The 19,297-nt window shown below is 54.1% G+C and overlaps 1 protein-coding gene across 5 annotated transcripts in view; it reads left to right on the plus strand.

Moving 5' to 3' along the window:
• The first annotated feature begins 1,307 nt into the window (after positions 1-1,307).
• The window catches only part of KIAA0195 (KIAA0195 ortholog), a 30,724-nt gene continuing 12,734 nt past the window's right edge, over positions 1,308-19,297 (plus strand). For 2 of the 5 annotated variants that reach the window (XM_012733091.1, XM_012733092.1), the window contains exons 1-2: positions 1,316-1,335; positions 12,531-12,660. In XM_012733091.1, coding sequence (XP_012588545.1) covers positions 1,325-1,335; positions 12,531-12,660 — 141 coding nt within the window. In that variant the 5' untranslated portion in view covers positions 1,316-1,324. Of the gene's footprint in view, positions 1,336-3,152; positions 3,306-12,530; positions 12,661-15,767; positions 15,922-19,297 lie in introns of those variants that run through there. The other 3 variants (XM_012733093.1, XM_012733095.1, XM_012733094.1) reach the window with 3 other exon arrangements.

Genomic DNA, 19,297 nt, shown 5'->3' on the forward strand with positions numbered 1-19,297 from the left:
TGTTTTAAGGAGAGATGTGAACTATGAATGTTTATATGGGGGAAAGGCTCAATAGAAAAGAATCAGCGAAAGATATTGGGGAGTGAGGGCAGGTGGGTACCGGTCTGTTTCTTTTTCGTGACTGTTTACTAGACACCTGCTGTGTGCTAAGTGTTTTGCTTATCAGTGGCAGCACAAAGCGGACAGGACACAGTCTGGGCTCTGGGACTCACTGGGGAGAAGTGAGACGCACACGGATACTGTTATCAGCGGTGTGAGAGCCTGCTGGTGCTAGCTCCCATCTGTACCAGAATCATCTACAATGAAATATGACTCAGTATCCAAAAATAATTGCAAGGAAACTGCAAAGCTTATCGTAGTCTTGTAAAAAAAAAAAAATGCCAAAGAGGGAGCTACATACATTCTTTAAGAGAACCCTTCGTACAGTATCACTTTTCATCTCCCTCTTCCTGTCTGCTAAGGAGGATCCTGTCCTCATTGTCAGTACCCAGATAACTGCAGAGCCTCAGATACCTAGTGGGGGGGGGGATTTCACCAACTCACCTGAGTATTTCAATCTCTGTCCTAACGGTTCTCCTTTGCCTCCCTTCAAATGTCCTCCAACTCCCTTCCAAGCCACGCCATTCTGGCTTTCCTCTCTTCACTCTCTCGTGCCACCACCGCTCTGCTTCAAAACCCATCTGAGGGGCCCTCGCTGGTGGTTAAAGCACAGCACTATGAAGCTGTCTGCAGTCACTGCAGCCTGAGTTCGATCCCCAGGCAGGGAGGGACCCACAGGGCACAGCAGACCCCTCCTGTCTCCCCGCTGCTCCCCTCAGCAGTGTGTTTCAGTCAGTCTGCCTGTTCTGCCTTACTCTGCCCCACTCTGTCTCTGGGAATCCTCTCACCCTCACCCCTGCACCTCTGGCCTGTACCCCAGTTTCTGTATGCGTAAACAAATAAATCTTTAAATAAAAAAAAAAATTTGCTCTCACCTGCTGGTAACCTACTGTCACTCCTGGAGGGAGAGCAAAGCAGTCACTCCAGACACAACCTTCTCAAACCTACCTTTCTCCTGCAATTTGGATACTGTGCATCGATCTAGGAAGCTAACAGGCTCAGCAGGCAGAAGGAGAGAAAGACTGCAGATACTAATGCATTATTAATATTCTTTTCCTGTCAGAGATATAAAACAATGTGGGAAGTGACGTGAGACAGTTATCTACAGGGAATCATGTGAAAACAGGGCAGTGACAAGCTAACCTGATCTTAAAAGATGACAGGGAGTTACCCGGGAGGCAAGGAGGTTGGAAGGACATTCCAGGCACAGGGAACAGCATGAGCTATGGCCTGGAGGTGGGAAATTGCATGTGAGGATGGAGCAAGGGTGTTGGGTGGGTGTGGGGGGCCGGGCTTGAGGATACAGCCCTGGAAAGGAATGTGGAGAGGGGAATAGAGTAGATGAAGTAGTGAGAGATGACCACTGAAAGATGTCCCCTCATCAGGACATCTTGGTGGGGAGGAGAAGGGGAGGCTCCAGGGAATGAAGGTTGGCACAGCTGCCGGGTTGCAGTACTAAGACATGGCCCAGGGCCATAAGATCTGGAAAGAAAAAGAAGGTGATGACTAGGGTGCACTGGCGTGTTTTCACTTGAGTGATCTGATTTACTTCTTCAGCAAAGGCTTGTGGCTGGGGTCTCCGACAAGAAGGATGGTCAGGGAGGGAAGGGTTCTAGCACAAGCACTGGAACTGGAGGAACCCAGTTCAAGTCTGTTGAGCGATTTATCTGTCAATGAGGCAGAGAACGCAATGGCTAGAAGTACTGTCTACAAGGTAGAGCGGGGCAGAATGACTATGTAACAGGTGAACTTTCTGAGTGCGGCCATGCCCACTCTCTGGGTGGAGTGGGAAGGTGGCCATCCGGGCGATGCACTATTCAACAAACAGCTCCAAATACCGGGCTGGGATGGTGGGCTTCCAGGATAAACCAGCTGCCTTCAGGGAGCTTGAGGTCTCACAAAAAGAAAACTGTACAAAGCGTACTTGTGTGAACGCAGCAATGGACACACAAAGAAGAGACGGTGCTATACCAGGAGCGATTCAGTCTAAGCCAGGGAAGACTTTTGAAAAAGCAGGTAGGCTTTAAAGTGAATCCTTAGGATGGACATGTATTTGAATGTTGGCTTTATTGCCATGGGCAAAGGAGGGGCGAGAGGGTTCCGGAAGCGTTTCTGGGGAAAGTGGTGAAGCCACATGACTGCAGCTGTTGTTTGGCCTGTAGGGAGTTAAACCTGGAAATGTTATGTCCGGGCTGATTTATGAAGGCTTCTGAGTATTGGGCAGAGAGATTTGGACTTTGTCTATGTATTTGCAGAGATAGTCTGTGTTACAGTGTGGGTAGGAAAATAACTAGGGTTTTAGGCAACCACTAAAACAGTTCAAACATACAAGACTGGGCATTAAAATGTCATTTTCTTGTCCAGCTGTGAAGAAGAAAAATTTAATGACTTAATGAAATTCATTAATAGAGGGCAGGGCCTCTTATTTCCCAGGGCCAGCCATGACCCCCCACCCATTGTATAAACAGATCAAAAACTGAAAATGACAACCCCCCAGCATCTCCAGATCTCTGGGAAAACAGGAGTGAATACTGACACAGGCTTGCTTTGTTTTCCCAAGAGAGGTCTCCCAGGCGATTTCTCTCAATTACCTCGAAAAAAATTTAACTTGTTTTTCCCCTTAGAGTTGAGCCGAGCTGAGGTTTGGACTCAGTATCTGTCTCTGGGGGTTCCCCTACGCTGTCTCGGCTCAAGGTAGTTAGGTGTTTGTTCCTGGAGACAACGGGAGCTTAAAAGAAAGCAAAGGGCTCATTTTAAAAACAAAGAAAAAACAGGGTGAGACGCTCTGGCCATCTTTTTAGGGTAATTCTGTAGGAAATCTAATCGAAGGGGAAAGAGCGCCCTCGCTTCGGGTCAGGGCCTCTGGGCCAGAAAGCGCCAGAGCATCCCGCCCAGAGGTGGACACTGGAGGAACGATCTCCCGCCAGCACTTGGCTCTCAATTCCGCCAGGCTCCGAGAGGGGCGGTCGCGACTACAGTGTCTCGCGCCTTGTAGCCAATACGAAACGAGGAATTGCGCTCGTCTCGGATTCTGACCAATCGGCGTTCAGAACGCGGGAGCCTCCGTTGCCCGAGAAGGGAGGCAAACCCCCTTAGAGTTGCCAGTAACGGACATGGCTGCGGGCCCCTGGAGGAGGGGACGTTAAGTGAGGAGGGGGCTGGGAGGGGAGAGGACGCGGGCGAAGAAGACAGGCCCCTGGGCCTCGGTAAGTACTAGGAGACCCGTGGCCCGAAAGTGGGGAGCAAGGGAGCAAAGGGGCGTGCGGCTTGACCTTCTGCGTCTTCTGGATTCTTGGTCGAGTCTAGGGGGGTCTGGGGTCTACACCTAGGGAATGGCTTCCGGGGATCCCTGCGGAAGGGGAGGCGAGGGTCTAGCTCTTGCCTCCAACTCTTGGCCATTACCAGCCCCCAACTGGCCCCCGGTGCTCACACGCGTCCCGGGCCCTGTCTGGGCCCTTTGGGGGTCCCGCGTCAGAAATCGAAGCCGCCTGCCAACAAAGAACCCTTGTCCCAGTTGTGTCGAGGCTGGGTGGCCGGGCCGGCCCAGAGGGCTCCCGGCGCCTCGCGTAGTTACAGCCCCCCAGCAGCCCCGGCCCTGCCGGCTGGGCCCTGGAGCCCAAAGCCTCCCCCGGCCGGGAGGAGGGGGCTGAGTAGTTGTTTCTCAGCCCCCAGAGCCCTGAAGCTCGCCCCGCTTTTTTCTTTTCTGTTTCGTTTGCACTGCTGCCTCCTCCAGAATCGGTGTTAAGGCTCCTCAGACACCCGGAGGAACACGGCCCGGAAACCGGCCTCCTACCCGCCTCCCGCACGCCCCAGTGCTGCGGCGAGCGCCCCAACCCGAGCTGCTTCCCCTGAGTGTGGGCACCGCGGCACTTTGCCGCGGTCTTTGCTCTGGTCACGTGCCGCGGCCTCCCACCCTCCCCTGCACGTCCGCGTGGCGCCCGGGAGAACGGGAGGGCGCTCTGCAGTGCCTTTTCTCCTAGTAAGTGCTTTCGTGCGGGAGGAGACGTGTGCGCCAGACGTTACCCTGCTTCAGTGACTCGGTTCATTTAGTCCCTGGGTGCCCTGCGAAGACAGACGCGGGGGTTTGTGATGTTTTTATCTTACAGAGGTGGAAAGAAACTGCTGGGAGAGCAGAGACCCAGGGCCCGCCCTGCGAGAGCCAGTGGGGAGTGTGGAAGTCCAGATTCGGGCCACCTTGTTCCCCTAGTGCGGCTGTTCCCATCCTGAACTGGGCCTTCGCAGGGTGGCCTCCGCAGGGTGGCCTTCGCGGTGGCCTTCGAGGAGATGGGGTAAAGGTGTCGCCAGCAAGGGGTCGAGCTCTTGGAACCGTTTGAACACGTTTCCGCATTCATCATTTTAAATGAGCAGGTAGTCCGCAGGCCGATAATTTGTATGACTCAGTATTCATGGTGGTCTCTCTGTTCTGGCATGAATTCACGACTGTAGAGCAGGTGGGGAAGAGCTGAGTCAGGAGCAAAGTCGCCTCTTCGTGTGGGGGAACCGTTGTAAGTGTTGTTTGTAAGAACAGTGTGGAGGCAGAAAAAGGCTGGACCCACTGGAGAAAGAAGAAACACCACTGTAGTGGTTTTTATGAAAATCTTGGCCAAACAAGGCTGAGCTCGGTATTCCGAAGAGGTAGTTAAAAAATTTTTTTTAAGTAATGGCCCAGGTAAACTTCATTATCTAAAGAGTCAAATAAACATGATCTGTAAGTTTGAAAATCACTCTAAAGATCAGAACACATCAGAGTGGACACTCATTAACCCTGGGGCAGGGATTAGCATGCTCAAATCCACCAAGTGCGGGTGAGTCTGACATTAGCTGCTGTGTTAGCTTCACCGTCCTTGCTCATCGTCAGTTCTACAAACTGAGAAACAGTTGGACTCTATAGACTAGTGGAGAGGCCAGGGAGGTGTTGAACAACCACCCCCCTTGATAATCAGCTGCCAAATAATGGAGCTTAACCGCCCTTGAACCCCCGCCCCGAGCCTGCCCCTTGTTTATGGTGAACCCACATTAAAAGATTAGACTGGGAGGGCCAGGGTTGGGCAGTGAGATGGAAGAAAACAGAAAGCCCTTCACATTTCTATTTTGAGAAGTTGCTAGGGAGTGTTAGCTCCAAGTGTTGGGAATCAGCCTTTTGAGAGCTTAACCCCTGCAGAACTAAGGAGAAACGAGGTGGAATCTGGTTCCTCCCCACTGTCCCTAACTTTGGGCTGCAGAAACAGTTTGCACAGGGAGAGGGAGGAGTGTGAAGATAAATATTACCTACAGCCCAGGTTTTATTGCACCTCACTGGTGCGTCAGGTCCCAGCTCTTACCCTAACTTTGGGGAGACCCAAAGCCTCCAAATGCATGCCTGGCGTTCAAGCCAGAAGCTTCCAGGTCACGCCTGGCACGTCTCCACTGGTAACTGCGTGTCAGTTTTTAAAAAAATCTTCTTATGTTAGTATTGATGTCACCAGTGTCTTTTTTGACCAAAAAGATAGGCCCCTGAGGAATACTGTGTGACCCCTGGCTTCCCAGCAGGCTGACTCTGTTGACGGCAGTGCGGGTGAGCTACCGGGTAGGAATGTTTTCCTCCCCAACGTCCCTGCCCGTCAGACTGTGCGGTCTGGTGATCAGGGGCTGGTGTCATAATAAGCTTTGCCTGTGGCGGCAGAGACAGTAGTAAATCAGTCACGTGGCTTGGCAGGCGGGGAAGGGCAAGATTAGACCAAGGATGCCAGCACCAGGTGGGGGCATCGCACAGAGTTGGGGTTACCCTAGCTCCAAAGGCCAACTGTGTGTGGGGATGAGAGGCCTCCAAGGGAGGGAGACTCTTTCAGGGCTTACAGGGACCTGCAGGAAGTAGAGATCTTGGTGTGATATGAAACCAATTTTCATAACTTCAGAATCCTCTTGAAAAAAAAAAAAAAAAGATTTGTAATAGCAGAGTTCCTTAGTGGAAAGGTAAAGAGAAAGATATGGGGAAAAGGGACTGAGGGAGACTCAAAAATATTTAAAACAGCAAAAACATGCTAAAGTTGACATGGAACAGAGGGAAATATTGCTTAGCAACATACGGTAGAGCCTACTGCAAAATCAGAATCAAAGTTGCCGATTTGTTTTTGTATTTTTTTTGTGGTAAAATAAATACCACAAAATGGTTAATTTCAACCAGTTCTGTGATATTATGTGCATTCACATTGTTTTGCAACTGTCACCAATATCTGTCACATTGAGCCCCAGGACTCCTTCATCTCCCAAAATGAAACTGTCCCAGTTAAACACTTAATTCCTTGTTCACCCACTCCCCAGCCCCCAGGATATCCATTCTACATTCGGTGTCTATGAATTGGAGGAGCCTCAAATAGGAGGAATCATAGTATTCTTTTGTGACAGGCTTATCTTGTGGCAGATGTCAGAATTCCCTTCCTTTTTAAGGCCACATAATATTCCACCACATAGATATACCACAATTTGCTTAGCCGTTCATCTGTGAAGGACACAGAACTGCTTCAACATTCTGGCTGTTGTGAGTAACGCTGCTGCCACGTGCATCTACAAACAGCATTTCGGGCCCCTCTTTTCTCTTCTTTGGGTTATTTTCTCGTAAGTGAGGGGCTGCAATTCTTAAAAGATACATTTGGTACATTCACAGGAGTTGAAAACCAAAAAGCCCAAAAGTGTATACAGTAAAAATTTTCCCTCCCATTTTATCCCCAGCCATTTCTTTTTGTGGTTTATGCGACCGGTATTGAATCTAAAACATCAAACCCGGAGGCACAAAGATTTTTTTGCTCTATTTTTCTTTCTAAAATTAATTTCAAAAGTTAACTTAGCAGTCATTTACATAACTATATAATTTGGGGCATAGAGCCTTGTCCCTCTGCTTCATTGTCCTTCACCATTGCTTACATGTTCTAGAAACCTTTTGGTTTTACACTTAGGTCATGATCCATTTTTAGTTAATTTTTGTAATATAGAGCAGTTTTTTTTTTTTTTTTTTGCATCTGAATATTCAGTTGTTCAAGAACAGTTTGTTAACTTCAAGACTATCTTTTTTTCCACTGAATTGCCTTTGCTAGTGACCATATGTCTGGGTCTATTTCTGTACTCCTAAGACCAGCCAGTACCACATTGCCCTGGCCTAAGTACTGTTGCTTTATAGACCTTGAGGTCGGGTGGTGGAAGTCTTGTAACGGTTCTCTTGTAGTGGCCTAATTTGGACATCTCTTACCAGTGGAGCTGGTTGATTTATGCATACAAGAACTGGGGTACAGATGTGAGGTGAGAGGATTCACTAGAGACAGAGTAGGGAGCAGAACTGGCAGATCTACTGAAATCCACTGCTGAGAGGAGCAGTGGGCAGAACAGGAGATGTCTGCTGTGCCTTTGGGTCACCTCCCTGGCTGGGGATTGAGTTCGAGCTGCAGTGTCTGTGGATAGGTTCACAGTGCTGTGCTTTAACCCACCGTGCCACCAGGGAGGGCCCGCAATTGGCTCTCTTAATGTCATAGTCTTTAGGACCGCAAGAGGCCGTAAAAAGTCAGCACTTTTGATTTACTACCTGATGTATTTATTGTCTCCAATATGTCCTAGCCTCTGCTTGGACCCCTCCAGTTGTGGGGAACTTGTTGCCTTCCAAAGAAGACCATTCCATTTTTCAAAACATGTAATGATGGAAAGGGAGGCTCATAATGGGCCCCAGTTGGCCCCCACACAGCTTCCTCCGCCTGATCCCATGTTTGCTGGGAAGCTCCCACAGTTATCCTGGCCCTGCTTTCACCGGGCAGCCATCATGCCCTCCTCACCCTGCCCCCACCCAAAGTGTGTGTGTGTTTAAAGATTTATTTTCTTTATTTACGCATACAAGAGCTGGGCTACAGGCCAGGGGTGCAGGTTGGGGGAGGATTCACCAGAGACAGTGGGGAGCAGAACAGGCAGATTGACTGAAATCATACAGGGGAGGTCTGCTGCATCCTGGGGGTCAGTTCTGTGGCTGGATGGAAGTGGCTGCTGATAGCTTGCTAGTGCTGAGACTTAACCCCTTGCGCTACCAGAGAGGCCCCTTGATGCGTTTTTCTTTTGTGAATATTTATTTATGCATTCAGAACTGGGGTACAGGCCAGAGGTGCAGGGGTGGTGAGAAGATTCACCAGAGACAGAGTGGGGAGCAGAACAGGCGACTGACGAAGTACACTGCTGAGGGGAGCAGCAGGCGGGTCATGGGAGGTCGGCAGCGCCATGTGGGTCACCTCCGGGGCGGGGATCGAACTCATGCTGAAGTGGCTTTAGCTTCTTATGCTGTGTTTTTTTTTGTTAAAGATTTATTTATTTATGCATTCAGAACTGGGGTACAGGCAAGAGGTACAGGGGCAGTGAGAGGATTCCCCAGAGACAGAATGGGGAGCAGAACAGGCCGACTGATGAAGTACACTGCTGAGGGGAGCAGCGGGCGGGTCAGGAGAGGTCTGCTGCACCATGTGAGTCACCTCTAGGGTGGGGATCGAACTCATGCTGAAGTGGTTTTAGCTGCAAAGTGCTGTGCTTTAACCCCTTGCACCAGGGTCCCTCCCTGCTTTCTGAAGAGCTCACCTGGGCCTCACTTCTTCCAGGAGGCCTGTCCTGTGCCCACCTACTGGTCTCTTCCGCTTAAACTTCCTGTGGTACCTGTTGGCCCATTTCATTTCATATTTCAGTGCCAATTTGAATGTTAATTATCTTTGTGCATAATATTCCTAAAGTGGCTATAGTATAAACCCTCCTAGTGAAGGACCACACCTTAAACGTCTTTGAAAACAGGGCCACCCTGTACAATTACTATCTGCCTGCAGTTGTTATACACAGCAGGCACGTTACTGTTGCTTGGTGGGCACCAGCCAGTGGAGCAGACCAAGTCAAAGATTCTTGGCAAAGAGAATTTAATTACTTGAATCAAGTAGGGAGCGAAGGGATCACTGCCAAAGTACCCTCCCGCCTTCATAAAGGGAGTTAGGATTTTTATGTAAGATTATTGGTACTTGGGTGACATGGCGGGAGGGTAGAATATCTGGAACCTGGCTTGTGCAGGCAGGTGCAGTATAGCTTCATGACCAGAGCAAGCCTCTTTATGGATCATCAGAAATGGGGCCCAGGGCCCAGGGGTGGTGCAGTGGGTTAAAGCGCAGCACTTTGAAGCTGTCTGCAGCCACTACAGCACGAGTTCAATCCCCAGCCAGGGAGTGACCCACAGAGCACAGCAGACCTCTCCTCAGCAATGGATTTTAATAGATCCACCTGTTCTGCTCCCCACTCTGTCTCTGGTGAATCCTCTCACCTCCCCACCTCTGGCCGGCACCCCACCAGTTCTTGTATGCACAAATAAATAAATATTTAAAAAGAAAACAAACAGAAAATGGGGCCCAAGCACTTTCCTTGGGAAGGAATTTCATTATGTAAATGTAAATTTATGCTAATGAACCTTAGGTAATGTTTGGCCACCAGAGTCTTCTCTGTGTTTGTTTGCTTAACTAGTTGGGGACAGAATGAGTGCCTCACCCTTAACGAAACTAAATCCTTGAATAAAGAGCTTAAACAAAACACTATGGATTTTTCCTGATAAGGCAAGTTGGCTTTGTGAGTCTTTGGGTAACAGACACTTGATAAATGTTTGTTTCTTTGTCCCTTCTCTTTTATGTCCACCAAATCTTGCATGTACTAGGCCTTTAGACATTGGTTCAGTCTCAGATTCCACCTTTTAAAAAATCAACTCTATTGAGGCAATGTTTACATACACAATAAAATGTACCTTTTAAAGATTATAGTTTGAAGAATTTTGACAATGTGTACACCCTGTAACCACTACCTACAATCAAGACATAGAACAAAAGATCCCTATGGCCTTTGTGGGCAATCAATCCCTCCCCTATCCCCCATAACCCTCACTTTGCTAGCTGACACTATAGATTAGTTTTGCCTGTTCTAAATTTTATATAAATGGAATCATACACTGTAGAGGCTTTTGTGTCTGTCTCTTTTCAGCAAGTGTTTTTGAGATTCTGCATTATTGTTAGATGTCTGGGTTCCTCTTTTTGTTTTGCTGCTGGGAGGTGTGGCTATACCACAGCTTTTTCATCCATTCATCTGCTAATGGACATTGGATTGCTTCCAGTGTTTGGTAATAAAGCTGCTGTGAACACCTGTATACATTTCTTTTCCAGGATGTATGTTCTCATTACCGGGTCATGTAGTAAGTGTATACTTAACTTTATCAGAGGCTGCCAAATTGTTTTCCAAAGTAATGAATTATATTATAAACATTAGAATATTATACTAATATTATTAATAATAGTCATTGGTATAGTATTCTATGTAAATATTACTATGAAATTTAATGTTAACATTGAACATTCTTATCCATGAACATGGTATGTCTCTTTACTTACTAAGGTCTTCTTTCATTTCTCTCAGCCCTGTCTAGCACCTAAATATATTTTTGTTGAAGTCCACCTTAAGTATTTCTTGTTTTTTAATATTATTATAAGTGATAATTAAATTTTTTCCTTTATTATGTATCATATTAGAAATTTAATTTATATTTTGTATTTTGACTATCTTGCAACTGTGCACTTATTTGTGCTAATATCTTATTTGTAATTCCTAGAATTTTCTACTTATACAACCTATTCTTCTGTAAAAAGTTTACATATTTCTTTACAATGTTATACCTTTCATTTGTTTTTCTTCTGCTTACTTCTGAGTCCCATTTTTGACATAGGTGACACTTTGCACCTATTTCTTGTTTGCTGGTGATAGTAATAACAGCTGTTTATTAAGACATGTTTGCCAATTACTGTACTGGACCCTCTGTATATAATATATCATTCTTGTTGCACCCCTAGTCTCAATGGGTATCATTGTTCCCATTCTGTGAACCAGGAAACTGAGGCTCAGGGGGACAAATGATATACTAGGGCCCCACTGGCATTTAATACATGTTGGAGCCAGGATTTATACTTGGGGGTATTTGACTTTGGACACAATGGGACAGGAGCAAGAACTGGCTCTTTAAGAATGGAGCTAGTCATTTCTGACCAGGCTGTTAAAGACAGCACTTTCCCAGAATCCCATGTATGGCGTGGTGGAAAAACAGAGGCTTAGAGAAATGTCCAGGTTCTGGTTCCCTCTGAACCACTGTGGTTCCAGCTGGCCACAGCATTTTTTCACTGTCGTGTTGGCAAGAAGGAGTTAAGCACCATCTCCTTCTGGCCCCTGGTGCCTTTCCCTGTGGCAACTACCTCACCCAGCCCCAGCGGGACGTGGTATCATGGGGACCTGGGGTCATATTGGTAAACAGGGCCTGGCAACCTGAGGTGGCATGGCCTTGGAGAGAAAATAATGGGCCTCCTAGGACCCCATGGCCCCAAAGACTGAATGTTATCACATTGCAAGGTTGCTTCCAGTGTGACAGTGTCTGAGCCCACAGGGCTAGCGCTGCTTTGACAGCCTTAGCTGGCAGGGCACGGGTGGGCAGGACGGCCCTGCGGTCTGGGACTTTGGCATTGGGTCTGCCTTGGGAGGAACTGGATGGAATTTCGGAGTGGAGCTCCTGGCTACAGAGCCTGGGCCTCCTGGCTGGGGTCCCCTGCACACAGCTTTTTTTTTTTTTTTTTAATTGCTTCTAGACTGTTCTTTTATGGATCAGCTCTCCTGGGCTTCTGACCAGCTCCTCTTAAAGAAGCTTAGCTGCAGGCCCCTCAAAGAACTGCCCTAGTCAGCAAGTCAGTGCTTTCCAGAGTCTCATCTGGCCCCCAACCAGATGACTCATTATCACTCGTTACCTGCCCTGGGCGGAAGTGACGGGTGTGTTGGCTGCCAGGTTGGATGGAGACGGTCCAGTTGTGTGGGGAGGGGTGTGGCGTGGGGAGTGGGCTAATCCCCATTCTCAGAGGGCTGTCAGGTCGGCCAGCCTGTGGGTGCGGGCATCTGCCCAGGTGTCCGCTGAGCCCTGCCCTGGTGGCAGCCACACGGGAGAGGTCTGTCTGTGGCGCGCGCGTGTGCTGGCGTGTAGGACCGGACAAAGCCCTGACCCCGGGGTAGCCGAGGTGTGGGCATGAGCATGCTTCTCCTTCCTCCTCTCTGCTCTCCAGCCTCTCTCCTGCTCCTTCCAGTCAGGGCTGCACTCTAGTTTCCCTTAATGCTGACCTCTGTGTAAAAAAGCCGGCAGCCCAAGGCCTTTTCTGCCCACGGGGAGGCAAAAGGGTGTTTGTGCAACAGGACAGAAGTGCCTCTGAAACTTAGGGTTAAGACCGACCGCTAGGCTCCCCGACTGCAAACCCCGTTGGGAGGGCATGCGGCTAGGACAGAGCTGGCTGGGCCAAGCAGAGCTCTGTTGTTTACGGTGTGGTCCACGATGGTGGCCCCTTCCCGCCCCCCAGACTCATGGCCTGCATTTTCTTTTCCTCCAGATGCTGTGACTGTGACCAAGTCACTGGGGTCTGTCGATGTTGGGGAGCAGCCTGCCGGTTGGGGGTGACTGCATTCATCTGGGCATGCCTGCTGCGCGCTGGGCCCATGGACCTGAAGGAGAAGCATGTGGTAGGCTGCATCCCACCCTGGGGGCTTGATCCAGTGTCTGTGCTGGCCTGGGACACCCTCCCCCAGAGGGAGAAGGGCAGGTCTGGTTTGGGGTACGGAACTGTGACAGCTGGGCTGGAAAAAGCAGGCTCTGGGGAGCTGTGAATACAGGTCAAAGCATGGACCAGGTCACCCGCTGGCTGACGTGGGTGGGCCCCCAGCCAGCCTTCCAAGTCTTGCCCAGGGGTGTGTAATTTCGTTTGTTTGCTCTTCGCTGGGGCTCTGCCCCAACCTGCTGAGCCCTGTTGGGCACCCTCTCTGTGGTTAGGGACCAGCTCCCCAGTCAGACTCCAAACACAGCTGCAGAATCAGCTGGAGGTGAGCAGCCAGGACCCAGCCCCCACTCCCAGCCACTCAGGCCTCCGCAGAGGCCATCTCGCCATGACAGAGCCGGTCCGGAGGAGAGCCTTGGGCTCCTGCCTGTGCTCCGCCACCAGCGCCCGCCCCAGAGCCCTGGCCCCCCTGCCCACGGGCTTGACCCTAGTAATTCTGAAGGCTTCAGAGGGTGGGCGTCCGCACCACACTTAGGCGGGTGCCCGAAAATGCTCTCCCTCCCTTTCCGGGCAAACCACTGCTTTTCTTTCTTCCAGACCCAGTTTAGGCATCGCTTTCTCCATGCAGCACGCTGTCCCACGCTGCACCGTGTTGAGACACTCTGTCCCACTTTATCTTGGCGTCGCTGGCTGCTGGCACGGGCTGACATGTACCAAGGGCTTAGAGAGTATTTATTGACTTGATCTTCCTGCCACGAGATCTTGTAGGCCCCCGATGGGGAGCTGCAGGCCCCGCCTCTGGCTGGGGCCCCTGACCGTCAGCCCCAGGCCTTGTGCCCTCTGGGTCAGCCTTGGTGCAGGCTGGCAGCCCTGAACTTGGAGCAGTGGAGGTGTCGGCTTCCTGCTCACAGGTCCTCTGGCTGCTCCCCTGGTGGCCACCCAGAAACGATGGGCATATGGGAGCTCCCCGGGCCCGTGCGATTCCAGGGGGCAGCGCCCGAGACAAGGATGGCGTGTGATGCTTGGAGGCTGCCGGAGCAGGGCTGACTGTCCCTGAAACAGTCCTGCGGTTGCACCCTGTTTCTGAACCCCCCAGCCCCCATGAAACCAGTCCTGTGATCAAGGAGGCTGGTTCTCTCCACCAGAGGAAAAGTAACTGAGGTTTCACTGGCAGAGTGGAAGGTTTCCTTTATCCTTCCCTTGTCTGTCTGGCCAGGGGGGGCCTGATCTAGACAGCGTGGCCGCAGTCCCCACTGGCTGGGTGTGGCAGAAAGCGGTGCCTGGGAGGCAGCTCTAGGGAGGGTGAGCCCTCCCGCAGGCTAGTTGCGGCTGGTGCCAGCAGCAGAGTCACAGACCTGATGGGGTCCCCCCACCCTCCCAGGTGGCCTGTGAGTCCCACAAACGGGCAGCTGAAGATAATCCCGTGACTGCTGCAGCCTCCTTCTTGGAGGAGGGAGTGAGCGCGCGGGCTTGGTGGACGCTGATGACCAAGGGTGGCTGTCACCCCCACAGCAGCCCAGGATTGACTTGGCTGTGGCTGGTTGACTTCCTGTGCTCCATGGGACAGCCCTGCTGCCCGTCTGCCTGCCCCCCGTGGCGCGTCCTCTCCAGCCTTCATGACGGGGGCGTGTGCGCGCCCTAGACGCAGGGCTCCTCTCTCCGGGTCTCAGTGGGCAAAGTAGGAAGCCGACAGAACGGGGTCAGGGCTGCCCTGGCGCTCTGCGGGCCCCTGGGGGAGGCCCTCGGAGCTGTTCTTTCTAGGGCTGTCGCACTGTGTGCAGAGAGCAGAGCCTTGGTAGAGAGCTCGAGAAGTGCCATCTGGAGTGGGGGACAGGGGACGGGAGCTCCCTTGCAGTTTGCTAGGGCTGCGGCCTGATGGCCTGATTGTCCTGGGAAGCTGACCCCTCCTTCCGGCCCTTCATGGAGACTTCCTGCCCTCCACCCTGGACTGCTGGCCCCTCCTTTTCTTTCCCATTCAGCCCTGGGTTTGGGGGTGGGCGCAGGGAGCTCTGTTAGAAAAGGGGGAAGGGAGCGGCCCCTTGGCCTTTTCGAGGCTCTCTTCCCTCCCCTGCAGCAGAGGCCTTGTTGTCCGGGAGACCAAGCCGCCTGCTCAGACTGCTGTTACTGGACGGCTCCTCTCCCTTGGGGGCTGAGGCCCCTGGAATAGGAGAAGTTGCCCGGCAGTCCCTGGTGCCTTTGGCCCTCTCTGCCCAGGGGTTCTGTACTGAGAACTTTCCCTGCATGGAACTTGGGGTCCCAGATGCCTTCAGACTGGACTAGATGCTGGGTCATCCACCTGCTTGCTGCTGGGAGGTGAGGTCTGGGTGCCCGCAGTCTCCCGGCCTGAGCAGGGTTAGGCAGCTGTGTTCTCACATTGACCCGAGACCCCACCCTCCACACCTGGAAGGAAGGACTGGGTCCTGGATGTGGGAACCCTCGGGGCCCTTCCTTCCAGCTGTCTCCCCCTTCGGCATCCGCTGGCCCCCAGCCCCACCGGCCTGGAAGTCTCGCCCAGCGTCTCACTCACAGTCCTCCCCACGCAGCATGTTAGTAACCGCCAGTCCCCTGGGCCCTGCTTCCTGCAGCTTGACTGTGGCTTCGTGCTGGAAGACTGAGTGGTTTGGGGGTGCTCTCGCGCATGGCGGGCCCACCCCTCTGGGCTTCTCATTTTGCCTTGCCACTTGTGGTGAGGGGGCTGGGGACCCCTGATACCAGCAGTTGCTCCCTGGGCTCCGCTGCAGCCATTTCCTGTACCCTTTCTCCTCCCAGCTTCCGTCCCCCTTGGTTGCAGGTCTCCCCCACCCCAGTGCACCCCGTGGCCTCTGGATGGGCCGAGCTCTTGGACATGTGGCAGAGCCGCCCACAGGCTTTCTCCTCTCAACCACTCTCCCCCCACTCTGGTCCTCTCCTCCCTCCACGGCTGCTGTGCAGAGCAGCCTCCTCCTCCCTCCCCAAATCTGCAGCGTGACTGGAAATAGGCTGAATTAATCAGCGGATTGAAGCTCACGCTGCCGGCCTGGTTCTGCCTCTGCACACAGCTCCGCACTCACTCCGCGCCTCTCCCTCCCGCTCCCCTCCTGCGCCTCTCTCTCCCTCCCTCCTGCCTCCCTGCCTCTCTCCGGACTTCCGCAGGCTGACTCCTCTCCCCAGGCTGACTCTGCCCAGCCCTCACACCATGCTCTTTAAGCAGGCAGAGCTATGGATGCCCCACCAGGGCAAATGCAGCAAAGTGAGTATGACTGGGCGTGACAAGCCCGACTCCGGCTCCCGCTCTGCTCCGCTCTGTGCAGGGGCTGCAGGTCTGAGGCTGCCAAGGTCTTGGAGAGGGATGCCAGAGCCGGCAGCTCAGATGGTGCGGTAGCTGCAGCCCTGCAAGGGGGCTGGGGAAGGGAGCAGAGAGCCCTTGCGTCTGGGGAGCTGCCAGCCCAGCTCCCGGTCTCGGGGTAGGACTGGGGCCCCAGTCGCCAGAGGGGCATCCTCTTGGGGTGTGCTGGGGGCCGGTCTCCCTCTACAGGAGGCAGAAACTCCGAACCTGGACACCACCCCTACAGCAAGGGTCTCTTTTCACTGGCCCATGTGGTTCACTGGGGTGGGAGCAACCCGGGTGGGGGCCTTGGAGCAAGGGAAGGGGGAGGGAGTCTCTGCTGGGCTTTGGTTCGCCTGCTGCAGATGGCCACGTGCCTGGTCACTTAGGGGGGACTTTCTGGGGCTGCTAAAAAGACCCTGGGCACAGTGTTTGGTGAGGCAGGTGATGGGGTCCAGCCTGGCACCTGCACTGGACGTTAAGGTTGGGAGAGTGGGGGTGGGGTGCCTAGCCAGCCGCCAGCCAGTTCTAATGGTTATTGGTGGTGGTTGTCGCCAGAGGTCAAGGTCCAGACATAGCCTGTCTTCCCGAGCCTTCCGGGCGCCCTGACTGGCTTGCTTCTAGACAGGTGGGTAGGAAGGGAGGCAGCTGCCAGGCTGGGCACCTGGAGGAGTGTCGAGAGGACAGGCCCAGGGGGCTTCTGGTGCTGGACCACATGAGACACCTGCTGCCTCTGAAGCGCCGTTAGCTCCACCAGGCGCTCGGCTTCGGGCCTCAGAGCTGGCGCTGCCCTGTGGCAGGTGCCCTGGGTTCTGACTTGATGGATGGTGCTTTTACCACCCGCGGCTTCCCCCAGCGCCCGTGCCCTGCCAGTGTCCACCTTTGGTGGCAGGACAGAGAGAAGCAGCCCAGCACCCAGGTCCTAGCTGTTGGGCCCTGTTGAACCTGACAGAGCAGTGGGCTGGGCTTGGTGCTCCCTGCAAAGCATTGGCTGAGCGAGAAGTAGGGCCTCGCTGCTCTCTAGGGTGGAGACTTCCGCCCAGGCCGACTGCCTGAAGTCCTCCTGCACGCTGTGTGTGTGGGGAGGGGCCTGCAGGTGCCAGGAAGCAGGAGGAGTCTCCCTCCATTGGGCGCCTGGGCGGCATCGCTGCCCGGCTAGAGCGGTGGGCGCCGGCTGCACGTGTTCGGCTCCGGTGCCTGTTTCTCGGACAAACCGTCCCTGCCCTTGAGCGGTCTCCCCACTCTGCTGGGCACACTCGGAAAGTGTGAGGTGCCCGCCTAGCCCCCAGCAGGGCTCCTTGCATGTGGGGGAGACGCGGGCCCCCCCAGCCACTCACAGGGCGAGGTGTTGCCCGTTGGCTGGCTGGGTGCCTGCCTGGCAGCTGGGGGAGGGCGGGTGCGGAGAGCGGGCGCTCCGGCGTGTCCTCGCCCAGGGCCAGCTTGTGCGGGCAGGCGCTTCTGCGGGAGGCGTGTAATTACAGAGCGCTTGTTTTCCTCTTTAATCGCCAGGCTGGAGTCGGGGCTCCTGGCCAGACACACCATCACAGCATGCGGGGCTGCGCCCTGCACGGGCACCCTCCTGCCTCTGCTGCGCCCCCCAGCTCTGTCCTCCAGCGTCACCCCCACCTGGAGGGGGCGTGGCAGCTCTGGGGGGGGGCCTGAGGCAGAAAGAACAAGTCCATTGCTGGCCTGGGTTTGGGGGTCCCTGGAAGTGGCAGGGTGGCCACAGGCACGCAGAGGGGCGCCGAGTGTGCAGGCCAGTGGCCTGGAGGGACAGCCGCCCACCCCTGCAGCTCTCCGAGGGCGCCTGTCAGCCTTTCCCTGCCTTCCCCAAGCTCCTCATTCTGGACCCAGCAGCTTTATGGGGTGCAGGAGAAGAGGGGTTTGGCCTGCCCTCTCTCCCGGCCAAGCCTTGCCTTGGGTGCTGCTCTCCAGCCCTGCAGGCTTTATCTTGTGCACAGGCCTGGCCGAGGCCTTGGAAGGGCTCACCCCGGGTGCGGCGTGCAGGGAGGTGAGCCTGGGCCGCAGGGCACAGGCAGGGCAAGGCCTGGCCATGTTCTGGAGGAACAGGCCCTGTCCCTCTCTGGACCTGCCCCCTAGATGTGGAGGCCCACGCCCCCTCCCTCTTCTCTCCCTCCTCCCTCCCCAGGGGCCTTAGACGACACTCCTGGGTCCTGGACCCCCGCCCCGCAGCAGGTCCCAGGATCCCCACCTAAGGGAGGTGGTTGCTTTGCAGCCCAGAAGACTGTTTCTTCGTGAGCTGAATGCCCGGTTATCCCCTCTGGGAAGAAGCAGCTCTTAGCTTCATAATCCTGCAAAGCCGCCCATGCAGAGTGGGGATTAGGGCGATTTAGGCAAGGAATCAAGGGGTCGGGAAATCTTGGGCCAGGCATCTTGTTCTCAGGGTGCTGGCAGGACGCCAGTGTTGGGGTTCCACAAAGGGTCCCCTAGCCTGGCAGCCTCTAGTCTTGAGGTCAGTTGTCCTGTGAGAGGGAGGCTGCGGGACGTATGGAGACAGGCAGGGAGGAGGAAATCCAGGAGGTTCGAGGGCAAATCCAGGGCAGGACCCTGGGGAAAGCAGACCTGCTGGTGTGGGAAGGACAGTGAGACTGGACAAGGCAGCCAGGTGTCACCAGCTCAGGGGCCCTAGGTCGGGGCACCTCAGGCTCACCCTGGTCCCTGTCTGGTGCCAGGTCTAGGGGTCCACTCCTCTGGCTCTGGAGCTTTTCCTTCTGAGTGCTCACGGTGGTGCCTGGCCCGCCCCAGCCACTGCCCTGCCCGGGGGTGTGCTTTTTCCTAGGACCCCCGAGCTGGGGGGATCCATGTGTCAGAGTCAAGCTGGGGTGGGCCTGTGTCCAGGGCTTTCGATGCAGCCGGCCTGGAAGGAGCCTGGACCTTCCTGCTGTTCGAAACGCTGGGGGTTTCTGCTACGGGCCCCGGCTTGACCACTCAGATCAGGGTGCCATCGGGGTCACTGACGCCCGGCCTCATTCCTCCATTCAGCAAGCACCGACAGCCGCCGGGTGCCGGGCACTGCCTTGGTAGCGATGTATGCACTCAGTGCCTGCTTTCAGGGAACTGGCACTCTAGAGCTGGCCAGGCAGATGCATCTATGACAATCCTGTGCCGTGCAGATGGCGCCAGGCCGCGCGGGGCGCCGCCCGAACACAGAACCCCTCCTGAGTGCAGCCCTGGGTTCCAGAAACATCTCCCAGACGAGGCGATGTTTGAGCTGAGTCTTGAAGGAGACGCAAGAGCTGTCTGCGGCTGAGAGAACAGGGGGGAGGGCGGCTGGAGACGC

This window comes from Condylura cristata, unplaced genomic scaffold (assembly GCF_000260355.1).
Source record: "Condylura cristata isolate star-nosed mole 26May11 unplaced genomic scaffold, ConCri1.0 scaffold00038, whole genome shotgun sequence".
Taxonomy (NCBI): domain Eukaryota; kingdom Metazoa; phylum Chordata; class Mammalia; order Eulipotyphla; family Talpidae; genus Condylura; species Condylura cristata.